The sequence below is a fragment of the Typopeltis vanoorti genome, chromosome 8 (assembly GCF_054136105.1).
Source record: "Typopeltis vanoorti isolate ZY-2024b chromosome 8, IOZ_Tvanoo_1.0, whole genome shotgun sequence".
NCBI lineage: Eukaryota > Metazoa > Arthropoda > Arachnida > Uropygi > Thelyphonidae > Typopeltis > Typopeltis vanoorti.
The window spans coordinates 151,582,174-151,603,888 of record NC_143556.1 but is presented as its reverse complement, the minus strand read 5'-3'; the positions used below and the strand labels follow the sequence as shown (position 1 = coordinate 151,603,888).

Sequence of the window (21,715 nt, the reverse complement as noted above, 5' to 3'; positions counted from 1 at the left end):
ATCTTTTTTGGGGGGCGTATCCATTGGCTGAGAACGTGTTAAGGATGTGATTTAGTTCAGTGGTTAGGGCTTTGTCATTTGAAGAGATTAGTTTAGCCCTGTTGAATAGTGTCTTAATAACTCCATGTTGTTGTGAGTGGGATGATTGTTGGTGAATGTATCTGCCTGTGTGGGTGGGTTTTCTATAAACTGAGAAAACCAAGGTTCCATCAGATTGGTGGATGACTAGTGTGTCTAGGAATGGGAGGCTATTGTTTTCCTCTTTTTCCAGGGTGAACTTGATTCTAGGGTGTTGGTTGTTTAAGTGTGTTAAGTAGAAGAGGAGTGTATCCGGGCCATGTGGCCAAATAGCGAACACATCATCAATGTAGCGAAGCCATATGGTAGGTTTTTGTGGGGCAGACTTTAAGGCTTTCTCTTCAAAAGTCTCCATAAAGAAGTTGGCCAAGGGTAGTGAAAGTGATGAACCCATGGCTGTCCCCTCTATCTGTAACTAAATCATATCCTTAACACTTTCTCAGCCAATGGCTATCATCCAAAAAAAAATCCAAAAATACTAAAACCAGTTATCCACAACCCACCTCCCCCCCCCCCGTCACAAAAAAGATTACTCTAAATCCATCACCATTCCGTACATCCTAGGCACCTCCGAAAAAAATTAACAAAATCCTAATAAAAACATGATTTGAACTCTTGTTACAGACCATATAGAAAATTGGCATCCCTTATCTGCTCTACTAAAGCCCAACCACTTCCCCTAGACCTACCTGGTGTATACCAGGTCCCTTGCAGCTGTAAATTGTTGTACTTTGGCCAAACAGGCAGGACAGCAAATATCTCAGAACATAAGGACTACATCTGATTTCACCAGTACAGCTACTCTGGGCTTGCAGACCATGCTTTGGATACTAGCCACAGAATAAGGTGGAAGAAAGGCACAGTAATACACCGCAACAAGTTCAAATGTTCATGGAATTAGCCTCAGCCCTTAGGAAAAACCCCTCAAACCCCAACAAATTTGGATGCATGAGACTGCCCCAAATTTGAGAAACATACATCAGAAGAACTTCAGCCCAAAGGCCAAGAACACCTAATATAACCCACCAGGGGGCACCATCAGGACTTAAAAAAAAACGGTAGCTTCCTCACTTCATTTCTCATTTGCTGTTATGTAGTACTTGCGTGCACATGTTTTAAGTTCCCATGAAGATGGCAACGTGACATTGCCGAAATATTGGAAAGTATATATTAAAGTTGATTTAATTTATATTTCTAGTATACGCTCTCAATTCCTTAAGTATTTAATTATCAAGAGGGAAGATAGTGTGTGTGTGTGTGTGTGTGTACCTTTTGTCTCACACCTGAGTGTGCACCAGTCTTCCTCAAGAATAACTATGGAGATAAATGTCTTGATTCAGAACTTCATCATGATCACCATCAAATTCTTGCTATGTACCCTCAAGGGGTGTCATTATTAACTTCCTATCTACAATTTTCCTCCAAATCGTCTGTTGCCTGTCAAGACCCCAACATTATCAGATCTTATATTTCTGGCTTCTAAGGCACTTTTTACCGTATCAATCCACCTATATCTTGGTCTTCCTCTGGGTCTTTTTCCTGCCAACCTGGCAGACAACAATTGTTTTGCTAATCTTTCCTCTTCCATTCTGTTTAACTGACCATACGACCTGAGATTAGCTCTGCTAACACATTCTTGGATGCTAACAATGTCAAGTTCTTTCATAATATCCTCGTTTTTAATATAATATTGCCATTGATGCCATCTTTTCACCCCCCCCCCCCCCTAATCTTTCTCAGGACTCATATTTGTGGTCTCTAGTCTTTGGTCAAGAGTTTTATTTTATAACCCAGCTCTCAGATCCATAAGTTTAAACTGATTTGAACACTGTCTTGTATACAGATAATTTAGTGTTTTCACTAATTTCTCTCTTATTCCATATAAATTTATTCAGTTGACTTCATACCATATCAGCTTTGTTAATTCTATTGTCTATTTCCATATTTAATTTACCATCTTCACCAAAAATCGTACCTAAGAAGATGAAATGTTTTACTTGTTCTATAGGTTCTCCATTCACAACGCAGTTGATATTTTCTGTTTCTTCCTATTTTCAATGTCTTTGTCTTGTTATTGCTGACCTTCATACCAGCAACAGCTATTCAATTTAGTCAGGGAATCTTGCAGACTTCTAGTGGATTTATTTAGAAGTGCACATGAAGCATAGAGCTGAGGTTAACATCTACAATTTTGATATCAGATTTAATACCACATTCCTTCATAATGTGATCCATATAGATCAGGGGTCTTTAACCTTTCAGACAGTGCAGGCTGCATTAAAAATTTCAGTGAAGCCCGCGGGCCACTAAGCTATACTGCAGTATTTAGAATTGAAAGATGCATTCCAGATTCACAAGGAACGCTGTTCATTTGATACTTTACTTAAAATCCTATAAAAATAAACAATATCAGCTTTAAGAGCATAGGTAGGAGTCGGGTTCATGATAAGTACATACAATCAATACTTGAAAAAAGATAATTTAATGAAGAAAACATTCATTTTTTATAATGTCATTGGGCAATTTGGCAATGTTTTTCCTTGACCAGCTTGTCGATGTTGGCATCAATGTTGGAAGTCACTATGCACAGAGTATTCTCGAGATGTTGGTCTGTTATCTGAGTTCTTGTCTTGGACTTCACTTCATTCTGGAGAACTACTCACGTAAGTATGTGCTTCCTAACAAAGCGCACATCTTCAAAGCATGCCGGTGAAGATTAGAGAATGCATCCTCAGAAATGTAGTCGTTGTAAAATGTAAGCAAGGGCATATTGAATAATTTTTCTCTCAAAGAAGAGTTGTTTTGGAGTTCAAGCAGCTCCTTTTGTACTGAGCCTGGCATTTCGACAGCATTGTCACTGAATGGCATTGAAAATAAATCTAAAGAAGACTATTGGTTAAGAAAATTACTAAATCTCTCTCTTCGAACTCACTTCGCAACATGGCCAATTTTGTAGCGTATTTATCAAGAGAAGAACAGATGGACTCAGCGAGAAGCTGAAAATGAATTAAGTCTCTTTTTTTGCGATTTGTGCCTCCCAAAGTTTGAGCTTGGCTACAAAAGCTTTGATGTAATCAAACGGTGTGCACAAGTTGATCTTTAGATTGTAGCCACATATTTAGGTCATTCATATGCAACGAAATGTCGATCACAAAGGCAAAGTCTGCCATCCACTTCGGATAGTTGAATTCTGCAATCGGCTTCCCCCTTGGTTTGCATGAACTACTGTATTTCGCTCCTTAAGTCAAAGACTCTTTTAAGAACCTTAACTCTGCTCAACCAATGCAGATCACTATAATAAACGACATCGCTGTGATCCACTTTGCACTCTTGGTTCAAAAACTCTCTTGGAATTAATGATGATTCATTCCTCTTGTCCTATTGTTGACGACAGTCACAATAACTTTCATGATATTCTCAAATCCAATAGTTTTCGCACACAAATTCTCCTGGTGGATTAAACAGTGGTAATGGATGAAATCTTCTCCATCTAGTTCTGGTTCTTTCTGTAGCAGTGCCTTACAATGTGCCTTACATCTGGCGAGTGCATTCAGCCAAATGAAACAGAACCTACACACCAGATCTGTGCATAGTCTCTAAAGATTGAAGACCACCCTTCCAACAATCAGAACCATCCTCAAAAGATTCCCTAATAGTCAGCATTGTCCTACACTAATAGAGACAAGCACATTAATCCAGGTCATCAGCGGAACACCAATCTCTAGATGGAACCGTCACAGGTCCAACTGGAATGCATTTCAGAAACAAATCGAGCAAATCATTAGAACAATTCCACTCACCACTAATTGCTATCCAAGAATTGTCAAACTATTGAAAACTGCAGCCAAATCCTCTATTCCTAGAGGCTAAAGAAAACAATACATCCCATTCTGGAGTAGAGAAACTGAGGAACTTTTAGCCAAATATGAAGAGACTGAAGACCCAACTGTTGCTAAGGAGCTTATAGCAATGCTGGATAAAAGGAAAGATGGATCTCAATCATCAATGAACTCAATTATACCACATCTAGCCTGAAAAGCTGGTCACTTCTGAGAAAATTAGGTAGGGCAGAACCAACAACACACAAAACAACAGAGATAATTCCTGATCAATGGCTAATCATTTATTGAAAACTTCCAAGATATGTCTCAGCTTTATCAGGAAAATTACTGTGCAATCTTTTATCAGACAAATCCTGAAAGAGCTTCCTGAACTTGTACACCCAGTATCTTGGGAAGAGGTACAGGTAGCCTTAAAACTTGCAAAGAATGGCAAGGCTGCAGGAGTTGATGGTATCCTCCCCGAGTTTCTAAAACATCTCGGTCAACAAGGTCAAATATGGCTGGCCGCCCTTTTCTCAAAAATTATGACTGGAAAACTACCAAATCTGTGCCAGGAAGCCAAAATAATTGCCGTGGTCAAACCAGGTAAAAATCAAAATGATATCAAAAATTGATGACCTATCTCCTTGCTTTGCTTCACCTTTAAGCTCTTTGAACGGTTTCTCCTGAAAAGAATTTCACCACTCATCAAAAGAGTGGTGAAACACCCAATTGAACAAGCTGGCTTCAGGCCGGGGAAAAGTTGCTGAGACCAGGTCCTGGCCCAGACAACACAGATTGAAGCAGACTTCCAGAAGAAACTTAATCAGGAGCCACTTTCTTTGACCTAACATCAGCTTATGACACAGTCTGGATCAGGGGCCTCCTCTTAAAGCTAGGAAATATTATAAGGTGCAAAAAAACTTTCCAGCTTTTTGAATCCATTCTCTCCAACAGAAAGATCTGGGTCCATATTGGCAGAAAAAAGATCAGTCCCAGATTCCTTCACAACGATCTCCCACTGGGCTCTGTTATTCCCTTTACTCTTTAACATCTACGTATACAACTTACCACATACCAGCTCAAGCAAGTATATGTACGCTGATGATCTTACATCAGTCTACCTCCTTTGCCAACCTGGAATCAACCTTGAACACAGACCTGAACATCCTGGAAGAGTACTTCAAGCAGTGGTACTTGAAGCCAAATCCAATGTTGGCGATGTGCCTATAAAAGGCACATCACCAACCTGTCCAACAAAATTAAAATGAGAAACAATATCATTTCAAGACGTGCTGAAACAACCTGGTGTTGTGGTGCAGAAGTCCTAAGGTCGTCTGCACTAGCCCTTGTTTCTCTGCAGTAAAATATTGTGCTCCTGTCTGGAAAAGAAGTGCACACACTAAAATTAGACACCCAGCTAAACTCTACCATGTGCACAATTAGTGGGACAGTGAGAAGCACCCCTCTCTCTTGGCTGCGTGTCCTATCTAACATTGTTCCATTAAACATACGGAGAAGACATGCCTCCATTAAAAAATTTAATAAAGCAATGAACAACCTACACCTGCCCCTGCACCAGACTCATAAATCCATCTAGTCTTTGACTAAAATCTAGAAAGCCTTTCTGGTACATGGACGAACTCTCTTCAGCTGCCCTGCCATCAACACCTGACATGTGGAGAGAATACTGATTAGAGTTCATGTTGTTTTAAATAGTACAGCCAAGGCAACTCCGATTCCAGTCTTATTCTCATAAGCTCACTGGTTATTTTTCAAAATTTCATGTTTTTTATACATTTGGATATAAAATATAAATATACAACCAAAAATAAAAAAACATTACATTAAGGCCATGTGATTGTCATCCATCCATATGTTATTATTATTATTATTATGTGACACCTCCAGGGAGTCCAAAGAGTCATCGAGGGAGAGTGTGCAAACAACATCAAACTATTGACCCATTCCAACTACTAACTGTGCTTAAACTTGCTTAACTTTTTGCGTGAGCCATTAGTAGTATCAGAGGCTCTACCAATCAACCAACCTTTACTGGCAATGAGGATTATGTGAAAGAAGGCCACATTTAAATCACCAGTGAAAATAAAAAGTGTATTAAGCCTTTCCTGTAATTCCTGAATTGAGCAAACGTAATGTTAATAAGCCTGTAAGAGTGATGATATATCACCACGTATTTTGAAGGAATGTGTCAGGAAGTTGACATCTGTCTTGACATATTTATTTAATGAGTTTTACATTGGGTCAAGTTCCAAAGGAGTGGAAGGAAGGTGTGATTGTGCAGCTTCATACGGGAGGTGGCAGAACTCAAGCATCAAATTATAGGCCTATCTGTGTGTCAGTTTTTGTGGTTAAAGTGTTGGAGAGGCTGGTAAGAAGAATCTACAGCCTCTCTGTGTGGTGAAAACCAAAATCCAGAATTTGGTTGACAACAACGGTATTATCTTTGATGGACAGCATGGATTTGCTAAAGGGAGGTCAGGTTTTAGTAATCTCCTTACTTTTTACAATATGGTGACGCTTCCTTGGACAGAGGAGAGGGATGCACAGTAGTACACTTAGATTTTGCAAAGGCTTTTGATAGGACAAGAGGACATGATAAGTTGATAGTCAAACTAGAGAGGATGGAGTTGGATATTAGATTAGTGCATTGGATTAGAGACTGGCTATCTGATAGGTATCAGCAAGTTGCATATGGGAGGAGCAATATCCTGGAAGAGGATAGTCACTAGTGGCATGCCTCAGGGATCTGTTTTAGGGCCATTGATGTTTAAACTGTATGTTAATGATATTGGAAAAGATTTGGATGGAGATATTCAGTTGTTTGGAAATGATGCAAAGTGAGGATTAACTATGAAGAGTAGAGAAGATGTGGCCTTACAAGAAGACTTCAATAGATTGAGTGAATGGGCATGGAAATGGGGATGCCAGTTCAATGTTGCAAAATGCAAGGTTTTAAAATTTGGGAAACAAAAATGGGATGTAGAATTTAAGATTTGTGGGGATATATTGTTAGAGGACATAAGAGATCCTGGGGTGGTAATGGATAAGGATCTGAAATTTATGGGACACATTGCCAAAATTATGAGGACACAACAAATTCTGGGAATGATGTGGAGGACATTGACTTGTAAGGATATTCTGGTTCCATTATATGAGGCCTTGATTAGGCCACATTATGTACAGAATTGGTCTCCTAGTTTTCGAAAGAATGAGATGTTGGAAAAGGTTCAGAGGTGATTGACCTAAATAGTTTGTGATCTCTAGAATGTGGAATATCACGAAAGGTTTAGACTGCAGTTTGCAGAGTCTAGTGGATAGGAAGGAGAGGGGTGATATGATAGAGATGTACAAGTTAGTGAGGGGGGAGGGTTATAGAATTAATGTTGGAGAGGTTTTTCATAAAATGGTAGATTGGGGAACAAGAGGTCATCCCTGGTGAGAAGCAGGTTTTTTGCATCGAGAGTTGTGATTGATTGGAATAATGCATTGCTTGAGAGTGTGGTGTCTGCAGAGAATTTGAATGTGTTTAAGGCAAGGTATGATGAGCTGTGTATATGACATAAGGACCACTGAGAATGGTCTTTGACTCCATGTGGTCTTAGGATGATAATAATATTCAGAATCTATATCAATTTTGAATCAACTCTTGAAATTGTACATTTATAAGTTTTAAACCTAGTTCTTCTTTTACCATATCTCATTAAAGCAGGAAGTTACGTCTATCATCGAGAAATTATCCAGTATGTTCTGTAAACTGGCTTAAACCATAAAAACAGTTGAAATAGAACAAAAGGGGAAATCCAGGTGACTTTACTCTTTAATTGAATTTATTTGGTATATTTTAAGTCTTATCGTCCTTTATATCAGATCAGTTTTTATTGTGAAATCATTCCTTTATGTAACTTACTTGACATATTATTGGCTTTATTGTAATGAAAGTTAAAATTTTTGAGAGCAGAATCATATGCTTTTATAATTTAATACAATGAAAATTCAAGAGAATAGCAGGTAATACCAGTGTTAGTGGTTGAGGTAATGTATAAGAACGAAAAAAAAAAAAAAATCGGCTCTGTGTTTTTTTAATGAATTTATTATTTTTTTTTGACAATTTATTTTTAATGAAAATGCAAGATTTGGATGAATAAGTAGAATTTATTTCAGCTGTCATTGCTCTAGCATAATTTTTTAAACTATTAATTTAAAATTTTTTTATGGAATTTACAACCGTGTTAAAAAACTTTTTTATTATCCCGACGTTTCGATCTTCATATCAAGATCATGATCTGGAGCATACATAAATATATAAGACAAGCTGAGTTGCATTATTAACTGTAAGCTAGAGAAACAATGATTTGATCACATGTTATTCTACTGGCATGAATTTTTTTTTTCACTAGAGGTCATGCCAGTAGAATAACATGTGATCAAATCATTGTTTCTCTAGCTTACAGTTAATAATGTAACTCAGCTTGTCTTATATATTTACAGGGTGTCCCAAAATTCACGCAAGAAGTAATTTTGATAGAAAACACAGGTTTTTAATTGAAAATTGTAATTTCTTATTGATTCATAAAGTATACAGTATAATGTTATGCATGGAATAGCATATCGGGTAAATGGCCTCCACGGTTTTGCTGGCACATACGCACTCTTTTGTCGAAATTTTCCATGACCTTTTTGCATAAATGTGGCTGAATTTTGTTGATACAGCACTCAATTTCCTCCTTCAAGGCGTGGGTGGTCTTGGGCTTGTTGGCATAAACCTTAGACTTCAAAAAACCCCAAAGAAAAAAGTCCAACGCCATTAAGTCACATGATCTGGGCAGCCAATTCTGATCACCAAAATGGGAAATTACACGACCAGGAAATGACTTGTACAGTAAGTGAATTGTTTCTCGGGCTGTATGGCATGTGGCACCATCTTGTTGAAACCATGTGTTGTCCACATCCATATCTTACAATTTAGGCACAAAAAACTGGATTATCATGTCGCGATAGCGAGCACCATTAACTGTTATTGCCTTACCAGCTGCATTTTCGAAGAAGAATGGACCGATGATGCCTCCAACCCAAAATCCGCACCAAACAGTGACACGTTGTGGATGCATTTGTTTCTCAACAATCACTCGTGGATTTTCTGAATCCCAAATGCGACAATTTTGTCGATTAACGAAGCCATCAAGATGAAAATGAGCCTCATCGCTGAAGATGATTTTGTTTGAAAAATAAGCATCCACTTGTTGTTGTTGTTGTTCCATAATCCATTCAACGAACTCTCTTCGCTGTGTGTGGTCAGTAGGCTTCAGTTCTTGAGTCAATTGAACTTTGTAAGCATAAAGTTGCAAATCTTTCATGAGAATACGCTGTAGAGAGCTTCTCGAAATGCCCAATTCAAGACCACTGTGCCGAATTGATGTTCCTGGACTCTCAGCAACACTCTCACGAACTGCTTCGATGTTTTCTGTTGAACGACTTGTTGAAGGATGGCCAGAGTGTATAAGATCACTAATTGGTCCAGTTTCCTTGAATTTTTTAATTAATCTTTTCACAGTTGATGAAGTTAAATCACTATTCCGACCATATTTTGTACGAAAATTGCGAACTGTAGCTGCCGAACCTTCATTATTTTTAAAATATTGTTCTTTCGTGTAGCGCTCCTTTTTTAATAACCCTGAACTGTCAGCTGTCACGCTGTCTTTTTTTCCTCATTGGCAACACTTTACTGCACAAATGGTGCTAAATTTAAATCTTGCGTGAATTTTGGGACACCCTTTATATATACATAAAAATATAACGGAAAAACTCACGTAGAAAAATTATTTAATGGTATAATTTTCGCCCGTGTGTCACAGGCATCTTCAGTACAATTAGGCACAAAAATTAAACATTAACTGACAATTCCAAAAAGCGCCACCTAAGTAGCTGGTGTAAGATAACTAAAAAGGTCAATAACTTTCCTAAAAAAAAAAAAAAAAAAAAAAAAAAAATTAATACAATAAAAAGTTAGGAAAGATTAGCTGATTTGTAAAGTACTATCTCCCATAAAGGGGATAGACGTAAGCCGTCGGATCTGTTTAAGTTAGGAGAATGAAGTAGAGTTTCACATGCTTCTTTATAAAGGCGTTCCATGAGAAACTGACTTTTGTGAAGAACTCTTGTCTTTTTCCAATGAACTCTGTGTCTAGTGAAGATGGCATGTTCTGCAAGTCCAGACTTTTCAGGTTTAAAGTATTCAATATAAGATTAGTGTTCTTCTAGCCGAATGGAGGCAGATCTTCCCGTTTGTCCGAAATAACATAATCCACAAGAGCACGGAATCTGGTAGACACCTGGATGATTGAGATGTGGAAGCTTGTCCTTTGGAGAAGCGAGAAAGGTGGAGATTTTTCTAAACGGTTGAAAGGCAACAAAAATATTCAGTGGTTTTAAAATTTTTGCTATACGTTCACTGATGCCTTGTATATAAGGGATGGTAATGCGCGTTATTTCCTCTGTGTTTGAAGAGGGAGACATATTAAATCTACTCAAAGTTCTTTTAATGAAGCAATTCTTATAGCCATTAGATAGAAAGGAAGAAGTTATATATCGTATTTCTTTCTGTAAAAGATCGTCTGTAGAACAAAAGGAGTGGGCCCGATGAACCAGTGTTTTAATAGTTCCTGCCTTTTGACTGGGATGGTGATGAGATTCCGCATGGATATAATGGCCTGTATGAGTCTTCTTTCTATAAACTGAGAAATGTAGGTTACCATCTGGTTGGCGAAGAATTAGAAGATCTAAAAAGGCTAACTGCTTATTTGATTCTACTTCTAGGGTAAACTTGATCCTAGGATGAAATGCATTTAACTTATTGAGAAATTGTTGAAGTTCATCAGAAGAGCCATTCCATACAGCAAAAATGTCATCGACATATCTGAACCAATGAGTAGGTCTGGGAGAAATATTGTCAAAGATACGTTGTTCAAAATGTTCCATAAAGAAATTGGAGATAGCAGGAGAGAGAGGATTACCCATTGCTGTTCCTTCAATTTGTTGATATAACTTATTTTTAAAAGAAAAATAACCAGAATTTATTACAAAATCAAATAAGTTTACAATGTCTGAAGGAAATTCCTGTTGTAGTAATTCAATACTTTCCGAAAGAGGCACATTTGTAAATAAAGAAACAACATCTAAACTGATCATGATATCAGAAATGTCCAAATGAAGATCTGAAATTTTATTTTTAAAATCCAAAGTATTTTTTATATAATTTTTATATTTTTTATATCTTCTGATGAACTTCAACAATTTCTCAGTAAGTTAAACGCATTTCATCCTAGGATCAAGTTTACCCTAGAAGTAGAATCAAATAAGCAGTTAGCCTTTTTAGATCTTCTAATTCTTTGCCAACCAGATGGTAACCTACATTTCTCAGTTTATAGAAAGAAGACTCATACAGGCCATTATATCCATGCGGAATCTCATCACCATCCCAGTCAAAAGGCAGAAACTATTAAAACACTGGTTCATCGGGCCCACTCCTTTTGTTCTACAGACGATCTTTTACAGAAAGAAATACGATATATAACTTCTTCCTTTCTATCTAATGGCTATAAGAATTGCTTCATTAAAAGAACTTTGAGTAGATTTAATATGTCTCCCTCTTCAAACACAGAGGAAATAACGCGCATTACCATCCCTTATATACAAGGCATCAGTGAACGTATAGCAAAAATTTTAAAACCACTGAATATTTTTGTTGCCTTTCGACCGTTTAGAAAAATCTCCACCTTTCTCGCTTCTCCAAAGGACAAGCTTCCACATCTCAATCATCCAGGTGTCTACCAGATTCCGTGCTCTTGTGGATTATGTTATTTCGGACAAACGGGAAGATCTGCCTCCATTCGGCTAGAAGAACACCAATCTTATATTGAATACTTTAAACCTGAAAAGTCTGGACTTGCAGAACATGCCATCTTCACTAGACACAGAGTTCATTGGAAAAAGACAAGAGTTCTTCACAAAAGTCAGTTTCTCATGGAATGCCTTTATAAAGAAGCATGTGAAACTCTACTTCATTCTCCTAACTTAAACAGATCCGACGGCTTACGTCTATCCCCTTTATGGGAGATAGTACTTTACAAATCAGCTAATCTTTCCTAACTTTTTATTGTATTAATTTTTTTTTTTTTTTTTTTTTTTTTTTTTTTAGGAAAGTTATTGACCTTTTTAGTTATCTTACACCAGCTACTTAGGTGGCGCTTTTTGGAATTGTCAGTTAATGTTTAATTTTTGTGCCTAATTGTACTGAAGATGCCTGTGACACACGGGCGAAAATTATACCATTAAATAATTTTTCTACGTGAGTTTTTCCGTTATATTTTTATGTATAGTTATGTCTACTCACGGTTTACCTCTTTTAAAACTTACCCTTTATATATGCTCCAGATGATGATCTTGATATGAAGATCGAAACGTCGGGCTAATAAAAAAGATTTTTAACACGTTCGTAAATTCCATAAAAAAAAGTTTTAAATGAATGCTGATCACCTTGTAACACTAAAAGAAAGGTTTTTTAACTATTGTTTATTATAGTTTATACTGTTAGTTTTGAATATGTATAAGAGTTTTTCTTTTGGTTTATTTCAAAACAAAATATTTAGACATTACCTGAACAAAAGTTGAAGCTTCTTTATTCTGATTTGAAAGTCCAAGATAAAGAGGAATTAAGTTATAAAAAACTTAAATTAGAGAAACAAGACAAAGAAGGTCTGAAGCAGGCTGCTGTTTTGAAGCAGTGGAATGGTAATTTCATTATTATTCACTATTATTTTCTGTTAAATGGAATTTAGCAATTTAATTTATTTATTTTAATTTTAAAATAATAATAATAATTTGCTTGATTCTGCTTGCATCCAAGTGGCATCTTACTATCTGATATGGTGCTGAATAAGGTACTCCAAAAATTCCGCACATTTTTTAAGCTGGGGAATGATTCTTGAGTTTAGGTACATTTTTAGATGTTCTTTATTAGTGTGGCTGAAATAGTGAAATGAATGTCATTCAGTTTAAGGAATGCTTACTGTTATCTCTTAAATTGATTGGCAGAACTTGACTGCATGATATATACAGATGGTTACTCTGATTATATTCTGTTGAACTCCCTCTGCCAAAAATAAATAAATCCTCTTATCCTTTTATTTCCCAAAGGAAACAGGCAGAACTCCTTTAGTCCTACCTTTAGGAATGGCAGGAACACAAAATGGCAGCTTCTGCCATTTTGTGTTCGTTCCCAACTCTAACATTTGAAATAGAGTGAGTTCTGTGGTCAGGACTTGAAAAATGTGTTTGTCCTTAACGAGTAAGAATTTATAATTGACGAGTGTGTGTGTGTGGGGGGGGATGGTGAAACTTCTTTTGTAAATCATTACTTTTATTTACATAATAATGCCGATTCCATGTCATGTTTTATGTTGTAAATAGTATTCTTTTGTGTTTTACCTTACTTTTCATATTTTTTGGGGAATGCTGGTCATTTATAAATGCCTGTTTTGTCATTTATCACTGATTTTTTGATTATGATCAACAGGAGGATAGGATGTGCATGCATCATTTTATCTTATACACTGTCATTCATATCAAAAAGAATACCAGTTAACCCTTTCCTCCCCCGTCCCTTAGGTTGGGTGGAGCTCTCCTAATGAGGGATTACGAATGTATTTTATGACTGTAAATCCATGTGTTTTAAAGGGGCCAGTTTGTATGTTCTGAGGAATGAAAAACCTGAGTTTCTGGGTGAAAAAACCCTCAACCTTCATATGAGACCAACTAACTCACCTTTAGTCGAAAAAGAGGTTAAGATAATGGTTCCTTATGTCATGGACGGGAATCGAACTCAGGTCTTTCCGACCAAAGGGCTTCGTCTATACCAACTGAACTATGGAGGCTCAACACAGGAACCTAAAACAAACACACACACACACACAGCAGAAATTAGCTTATTTCTGAGAAGTACTAATTTTTTGAAGGTGGGAAAATCATCAGGCAGAGATGAAATAACTTCAGAACTCTTAAAAGCAGTGGGAGAACTCATAGATGTTCTGTTTAAAATTTGTCAAAATGTATGGAACAAGAATCATGATGTAATGATTGGTACACCTCAGTTCTGATGCCTATTCTTAAAAAAAAAAAAAGTAATAGTACAAAATGTAACAATTATAGAACTATCAGTCATCGAAGCAAAATTTTCCTAAAAACCTTACTCTGTAGGATTGAGAGGGAAATAGAAAGTATACTTTTAGAGTAGCAAATAAGATTCCATAAAAACGAGTTGGGGGAGCGGGGCTGAAAAGTTCTGATAAACACCTAGAAGAAAAGTGATATTAAAGCAATTGATGTAACCACAAGATATTTTAGTACCTTTAACCCCATGTTTCATCAAATTGTAATGATTTGTTCTTCTTTTAAGATATATAAGTGGACATGCCAGACATGTTCAATTGCACCATAGTTATTATCATAACTTTTCGGCAAGCCCTTGTATAGTAGATAATTTATATACAATATATGTCATTGAAGAAAAATATATTGAACATAATAAAATAGTATGTTATTAATTTTATAGATATACAGATGTATTTAGAGCACCAAGAAGGATTCCATAAAAACAAGAGTACAGTAGATAATTTATTTACCGTACATCTCATTGAAGACAAATATATTTTACATACAATATATAATACATAGCATTATGTATATCTATAATATTAATGTTAATTATGTAACATAATGTTAATTAACATGACAAATGTTAAAAAATGGGAATAAGTAGAAAGATTCGCTTACTTGGGAAGTATACAACACAGATTGTTGGTTTAAACATGATATTAAAGCATGCATTGCTAAAGCAACTGATAAAGGATAATAAAATACATCCAACTACAAGACTACCTCATCAAAACATTTGTTAACGCTGTCTTACTTTGAGAGTTGGACTTGCTGAAGGAAGATGAAATTTAGCTATTGGCCTTTGAGATGAAGTCTTACAGAAAATTTTTGAAGATACCATATATGGTATGCATAACAAAATGACACGGTCAGAAGGAAAATTTTCTCCATTGTGAGAACACAAGAAAATATCACCAAATATGCCCAAAACAACTCCAATGACTGGGCCACATGGCTAGATCAGATGATTCTAAAATAGCACTAGAGGGCTTGACTTCTGGTTAAAAAAAAATGGACTAATTCTTTGTTTTGCACTCTGTTAAGGAGATTCCAAGACAGAAACACCTGGATATACTATGTCGGGACTGTCACCTTCAGTGCCCCAACAGTCTGCATAAGCCTATGGGTGAAGAAACTTGTAAAGTTGACAAAGAAGTATTTATTTTCCTAAAATATTTAATTATATTGATTCTACCTTAAATGCTTTTTGATCAACTAACTTACGAACCAGTTTAAAAAAGCCCATAACTAAGCCTATAAGAATTGAACCTGTAATGGCCATTTTTCTGTGACATGGAAATTTTATCACAAGGCAGTGTAGACACATCACCTTATGTTAAGGGTTGAAATTAGCCACTGCTATTCAGTCTCTCTCTCTCTTTTAATTGCATTTCATGTCTTCAGGGCCATTTGGTATATGGCAGAGGCAAGTAAAGCAAGCAAATTTGGTTGCCTAGATTTCCAAGTTCAGTATGATAGACATTTTGTTGGTTGAGTGGGCCTCCCACAATGAGTCTACTAACTCTATGGATTTTACTTTAATAATAATAATTGCTGCACCTTTTTAACAAAATTTCTGTAGAGAACAGGTTTTCAGTTATCTGGCAAAAGATTATTGCCTTTCCTAAGTCAAGAAAGGATCTAAAATCCTCAATAAACTATCATTCTGTTGCTCTGATCATCTACTTGTATAAGATTCTGGTTAACTTTTGTCTTTTATTATTTTTGGAGAGAAACAACCTTTTTTCCAGAACACAATCTGTCTTCTGCAAATATCACTCAACACTCTGTCAAACAATTCTCAACATGTTCCTTCCTATTGATGACATGCTGGTGTGAAAGTTCTGTGGTATTGGACCATCAGACATATTTTAATTGACTGCCTGAATTTTGTCATTGAGCACAGCCATTATTTTCATTATATTCACCTGTCTGAGCCCTATATATTCAGGCAGATTTATGATTTACCAAGTGTATCTTTTGATTTTAAATTTTTACAGCAAATATTTTTCAACATATATAGAATGTATAAGTACCGTATAAATAATATATAGATTATATATTATTTATACAGTGTTTGCTTTTCTATATAGGCTTTTAATACCTAGTTATTTTTATTTGTGCTTCATTTTTTTTTAACATAAGTGTAAGCTGTTTACAAGTACAAAACACTTAAAATTTAGGAATTTCATGAATTTGTATAATAAGCTTTTATATTTTATATATAATCTGTATTAAGTGTGAACCAGATATAGAGATCCATGTAAGCTGGCAAATCCATTTGAAAAAGCCAGTCTCTAGTACGAAATTAGCAAGGCATATGAGTCAGGGTTCAAGGGTCACTTTTGCCGTCCTGCATTATGGAAAAGAAGGGAGGGAGAGAAGTATTGGAAAAGGAAACCTAAGCGTCTTCCAAAAAAGGAAGGCAGACACACGTACGAAAAAAAATAGAGCGAGCTAAGCTAATCGACGTTAGCACACGTGACCGCGTTGGCGCGAATCGCGAAGTTCGAGATTTGCCGAGAGGAAAGAGTTAAACAAAAAGGCCTTGCAAGCACGATTCCAGATCTTTTTTCCTGGATTCCTGGTTCCTGATCACTCGGACAGTGGTCGAGCTCGTCGTCGGGGGAAGTTCCTGGCTTATTGCGGAAGGCATTTGGTTCGTCTGTCGTAGCGTTGGTATAGGGCCAAGCTATATCCGTGCACTGGATAGCTGAGCGAAGTTGTGCGACGGACAAACCAAATTGATGCCATTCCAATTAAGCCGATGTCACCTTGCCAACCCCTCGGTTTCTCGCTGAGATTCTACTTGCACAGATCAACGGGAGACATCCTTTAAGAGACTGTATTGAAGGCCTTGATGACCAGACAAGGCAGGAAGATATTTGAGAATTTAGGACAGAGATGGTAATGTAGAACTTCAAAATTTTGTTTCCAGTTATAGAAGAAAGTGAATTCCTTGTAAGAATATTTGTAATGGACTAATCTTTTAGGAACTGTAAGAATAGCCTACAACTAGGCATAAGTCCGAAATAGTATCAAGATTTGTTTGCCCTACGAGGCCGAGTGGATATTTGATAACGCTAAATTTAATGTATAAAGAATGTTATTACATTAACTCCTGACCACTTGTATCAGAACATGATGATTATCTGAGAATTTTTACAAGATCTGATTGTGTTAGTGGTTATTGTAAGTTTATTATGTGAGATTAATGTAAACTGATTAGAACCTTTGATCTAATTTGAGAGCACTCACAATAACCTGTTTGATTTGTATGATTGTATATTTCCTTAAAGCTAAAATAAATTGTTTCATTCAAGTACCTGCCTGATCTGTTATGTGAATTCAAAACTACCGCTCATAAAATCATCAACGAACTAAGCGGGATAAACCCATGAGTATAAATATATTAAGTGAACCACGACTGTAAGGAAGAAATAAGCAAGCGGAGGAATAAGATTAATCTTGATCAAATTATCACCGTCTCTCTGAAGGGGTCACCCTGAGCAAGAATCCTTTCTATCCTAGGTATTAGGTGGCACAGCAAACAAAAAATAAATGTGTTAATACTTATAGGGTGAACTCCATCAGATTGTTGTGTTATAAATTGACGTTTAGAGCATAGAGAGGCCAATAAGACTGCAGAGATCCTAAGAAATATATTAAATTGATAAGAGACAAAAGAGTTACATACATGTGTGAGAAAGAAGGAAAAATAAGTAAAGATTAGTGGTGAGCTTGCTATAAGAACTAGAACGAGGATAGAAAAAACATAACATTATCTTTTTATACATTCTTATCTCTATTGGTTTACACTTTTGTTTACTTATCAAGTTATTTTTACCTTGTATATTACTAGGAACAAAGTTGAGGATTTTGGATGCAGTTGTTTTTCAACAGCGACTTATGGATGAGAATGGATATCTGCTTTTGAGATGTGTTACAGAAGGCTGTTGAGGATATGATATCTGAAAGGTGTACGAATGAATGGGTGTTAGAAAAGATCAGTAGAACTTTAAGGCTCCTTAAGGATATTGACAGAAGAAAGTTAAAATATTTTAGACACATTGAAAGGATGGAAGGGGGACTTCTCAGAACAATAATAGAAAGTAAAGTTCCTGGAAAAAGAGGAAGGGGTAGACCATCAATGAGATGGATGGGTGGTGTGTGTGTGTGTGTGGAGCAACTAATCTTCAGAGAGTCGAAGTCTCCAGAAACGCAAGCAACAGGACTGCATGGTGAGACCTGGTGTGGCACATCACTGAGCATCGGAGTGAACATATAGAGTATACTACTGTGATCTTTACTGGCACAATATGACAATAGCTATACTTGCACCAAAAAACCCTAAACAAGCAAACAAACATGTGATACTAGGAACAGTCCCCAGAAATCTTGACCCTGTACAGTGAGTCCCAGTTCCATATATCTTGGGAATCTCTGAATCAATTTCTGAGATCTTTAAAAGATATAATTTAGTTCCTACACTTTTTTCTTGTTAATAAAATCTCTTCCTAGTTGCCCTCCACAAAGGATAAACAGACTTTTCATAGTCCCTGGTGTTTACTATGTTCAGTATGATTGCCTTCACTTTTACTTTGGACAAACAGGGCATTCTTTAGAAAAATCACTGCCTCAAGAAACCAGTCTTGCATTTCCCTCCAGGAACTTGGTATTTTCATTCTTCAGTGGAGACATATCGACCAAAGAATATACACTGCTTGAAAAGAAGTTAATGGATGCCATAGTATGAGAAACAAACAGGTATGGAAACTAGCTTAATAAGATGTTTAGATCTCCTTTAGCTGTGATGACTGCAGCAATCCTATGGGGCATACAATACTGATCATTGGGAATTTTGGGCCAGTCTTCCCGTATAGTATGTAATGAGGTCCTAGACTGTTGTGGGCTGACATCCCTTGACCTTACCTGATGCTCCAGTTCATCTGTGGGATGAACTAGAGATCAGGGCTCTGTCAATCTGGCCTCTCATTCCTGGAGTCAAGCATGGTGATGCTCATGTCCACAAACCACCCAGTTACAGGAGCAACCTTATGACATGGTGTATTGTCTATCTGAAAGAGACAATGGTAAGTTCCATAGAAATGCCACAAAGTAGGATTGTCCAGAATATTCAGATGTCTCAGAGACTGGTCTGAGGTCAAACCAGGAAAAACAGGAACATACCATCACACTGCCACCTCCGAATTTTATTGTTGGGGTTACGTACTCTAGTAAGAGGCATCCATTTGCTCAGTAGAGGATGTAGTATGATTCTTCGCTCTATAGTACAGCTTTCCAAGCTTCTATAAACCATTGCACATGCTCTTTGTACCACTGAAGACTATGCTGTATGTTGGTTTGAGTAATGTGGGGCTTTCTTATTGTAGTATTACCATGGAAACCCATGTTGAGAGCCTCATTTCTGATGTTTTTGTGCAGATTCATGTTCCAGTTGATGCTCAGAACTCTGAATTTAGTGTGTTGGCTGACAAATGGCAAGGTTTATATATTATCCTTAGTAGCACCTTACAGTCACGTTTGGTGAGTATGGGTGGTTGTTCACTACGGGTAGCACTTACCATTGACTTTCTGCACTCCATCTCAGTATGGTATTACGGATGTTATCTGGGATGGCCCAGTTTGTCAATAATTTTCCAAACAGTTAGATCTGCAACATTGCATCCTATCACAAGGCCTCTTTCAAACTCTTGTCAGTCCCTTCTTGTAGCCATTTCACCCAAACACAATTGAACCAACTTGGGACCATCATATTCCTTCAATTTATACTGGCTGCAAACACTTGACTCATTACATGGCATGATGCACCTTGTCCATGGGAAGTGTTCATTGACTTCATTCCAAGCAGTGTATGTATTCAACAGCCAAAATACTCTTAGTGCTGGTAAGTAAAACCTGAAAAATATGGTGTGGCACTGCTTGAATTAGACTGCCACTACCAAATTATCATCTGGCATAAGACCCACTTGTCACATTGATGTTCATTTAAATGACTGTTCAGAGAGAGAGAGAGAGAGAGAGAGTGCTAAAGTGCCTTTACACTATCTTAAACTTTAAGTGGAATGACTACCTTTCCCATAGAATGTTATCTTGATCAGTGGCAAGCACCAACCCCTCTCCTTTATTCTTTTTTTCCAAATTTAATTTTATTATTTTATCTTTAATTTTTAGCATTCGTTAGCATCTGTCATATGGTGTTACTCTTGCACATACTGTATGTTGAAGGGAAAAACGATATGTTGTTGTTCCACCTTTTGAATTGCTTATGCACTTATGATCTGTTAGATTCAGATTGAAATATCTCCATTAATTTGTTTTGTCTACGTGTCTATTAATCCTTTGTCATGTTACGTGGCATTAAAAACAAATAACACATGCATCTCTGAGTCTGTAGGCTTGTTAGAGGATGCTACTAAATATTTCACTAAGCTGCCCATCGTTTGCATTACCCAGCATAATTAGCTTTGAACACATTCACCAACACAGCACTTACACTGACTGGCTATGTATTTCACTCATTCACCACTCTCCAAGTAAAAATTGCAGTCCTTTCACACATACTAACTGCATTCTTACTCCCTTTTGAGGGATAACAGTTTGTTTCCCTCTTTCCCCCCACACCTCAGTCATGTACTAAAATTTCCTCTGTTGTTTTGCATGTTAATCATATAAAACCCTTTTATGAACTTATACAGCAATCCCTTGATTAGTGCACCTAATGTGTTCTTTAAAACAGGCGCATTAATCGAAAACGCACAAATGAAGTATAATAACCTATGGAAAAAAGTATAATTCGTTCCTCAAATTTCTTTTTTTACTCTTGATTTTTTTTATAAAAGAATTAGGGTATGTCTCAGGGCCTAATTAAAGGAAAACTATGAAGCTGAAAGACAATAAAACATATTCAAAATATAAATCTATTGTACTGGCAGGCATTTTGTTTATTTTTTTCATACAACTGCCTCTTCTGCAAATTTTCCTGCTTCTCTTTTCACAAAGGCCAGTCTTTAAGCATTGCTACTTAAAAGTTTCGGTTGCATGAAAAATATTTTAAATTTGTTTCTGTGAAATCTCTTCGGGCTTGTCAGTGATTAAAATTTCTTAATATTCTTCAGGATCTTCCCGCTGTGCATCTAAATTTAGCAGGTCGGAATCATTCAGTTTCTTAGAATGAGATTTAATTAACTTAGATTCATTTGAAAAGCCTCTAAAATCATTTGCACAATGTGGAAGAATGTGCTTCCAAATGGTTCACATATTGATAATTTCATTCGACTTTATAACCAGGCTGAGATTTCTCTGATTTAGCCAGAAAAGTCTTGGAAGGCATTGGCTTCCGAAAAAAGGCCAGTTTCATCGACATTAAATATTTGTTTGTCACAATAGCTCCCTTCTTATACAATTTTCTTCATATCTCTGGATAATTTGCGGCGACCTCCTTATCGGCACTTGCAGCTTCGCCTGTGATTAGAACATTATGTAGGCTATTTCTCAAACTACCCAGCACTAACGTGGAATTCTTCTTTTCCATCATTGATAGCCCTTTCTTTCAAGGTTGT

The 21,715-nt window shown here is 36.6% G+C and overlaps 1 protein-coding gene across 1 annotated transcript in view; it reads left to right on the top strand.

Annotated features, from left to right (window-relative positions):
* The window catches only part of LOC150104433 (alpha-2-macroglobulin receptor-associated protein-like), a 211,220-nt gene that overhangs the window by 39,011 nt on the left and 150,494 nt on the right, over positions 1–21,715 (top strand). Inside the window, exon 2 of the mRNA XM_090396367.1 lies at positions 12,569–12,710. Within this exon, the coding sequence (XP_090252493.1) occupies positions 12,569–12,710 (142 nt within the window). The remainder of the gene's footprint in view (positions 1–12,568; positions 12,711–21,715) is intronic.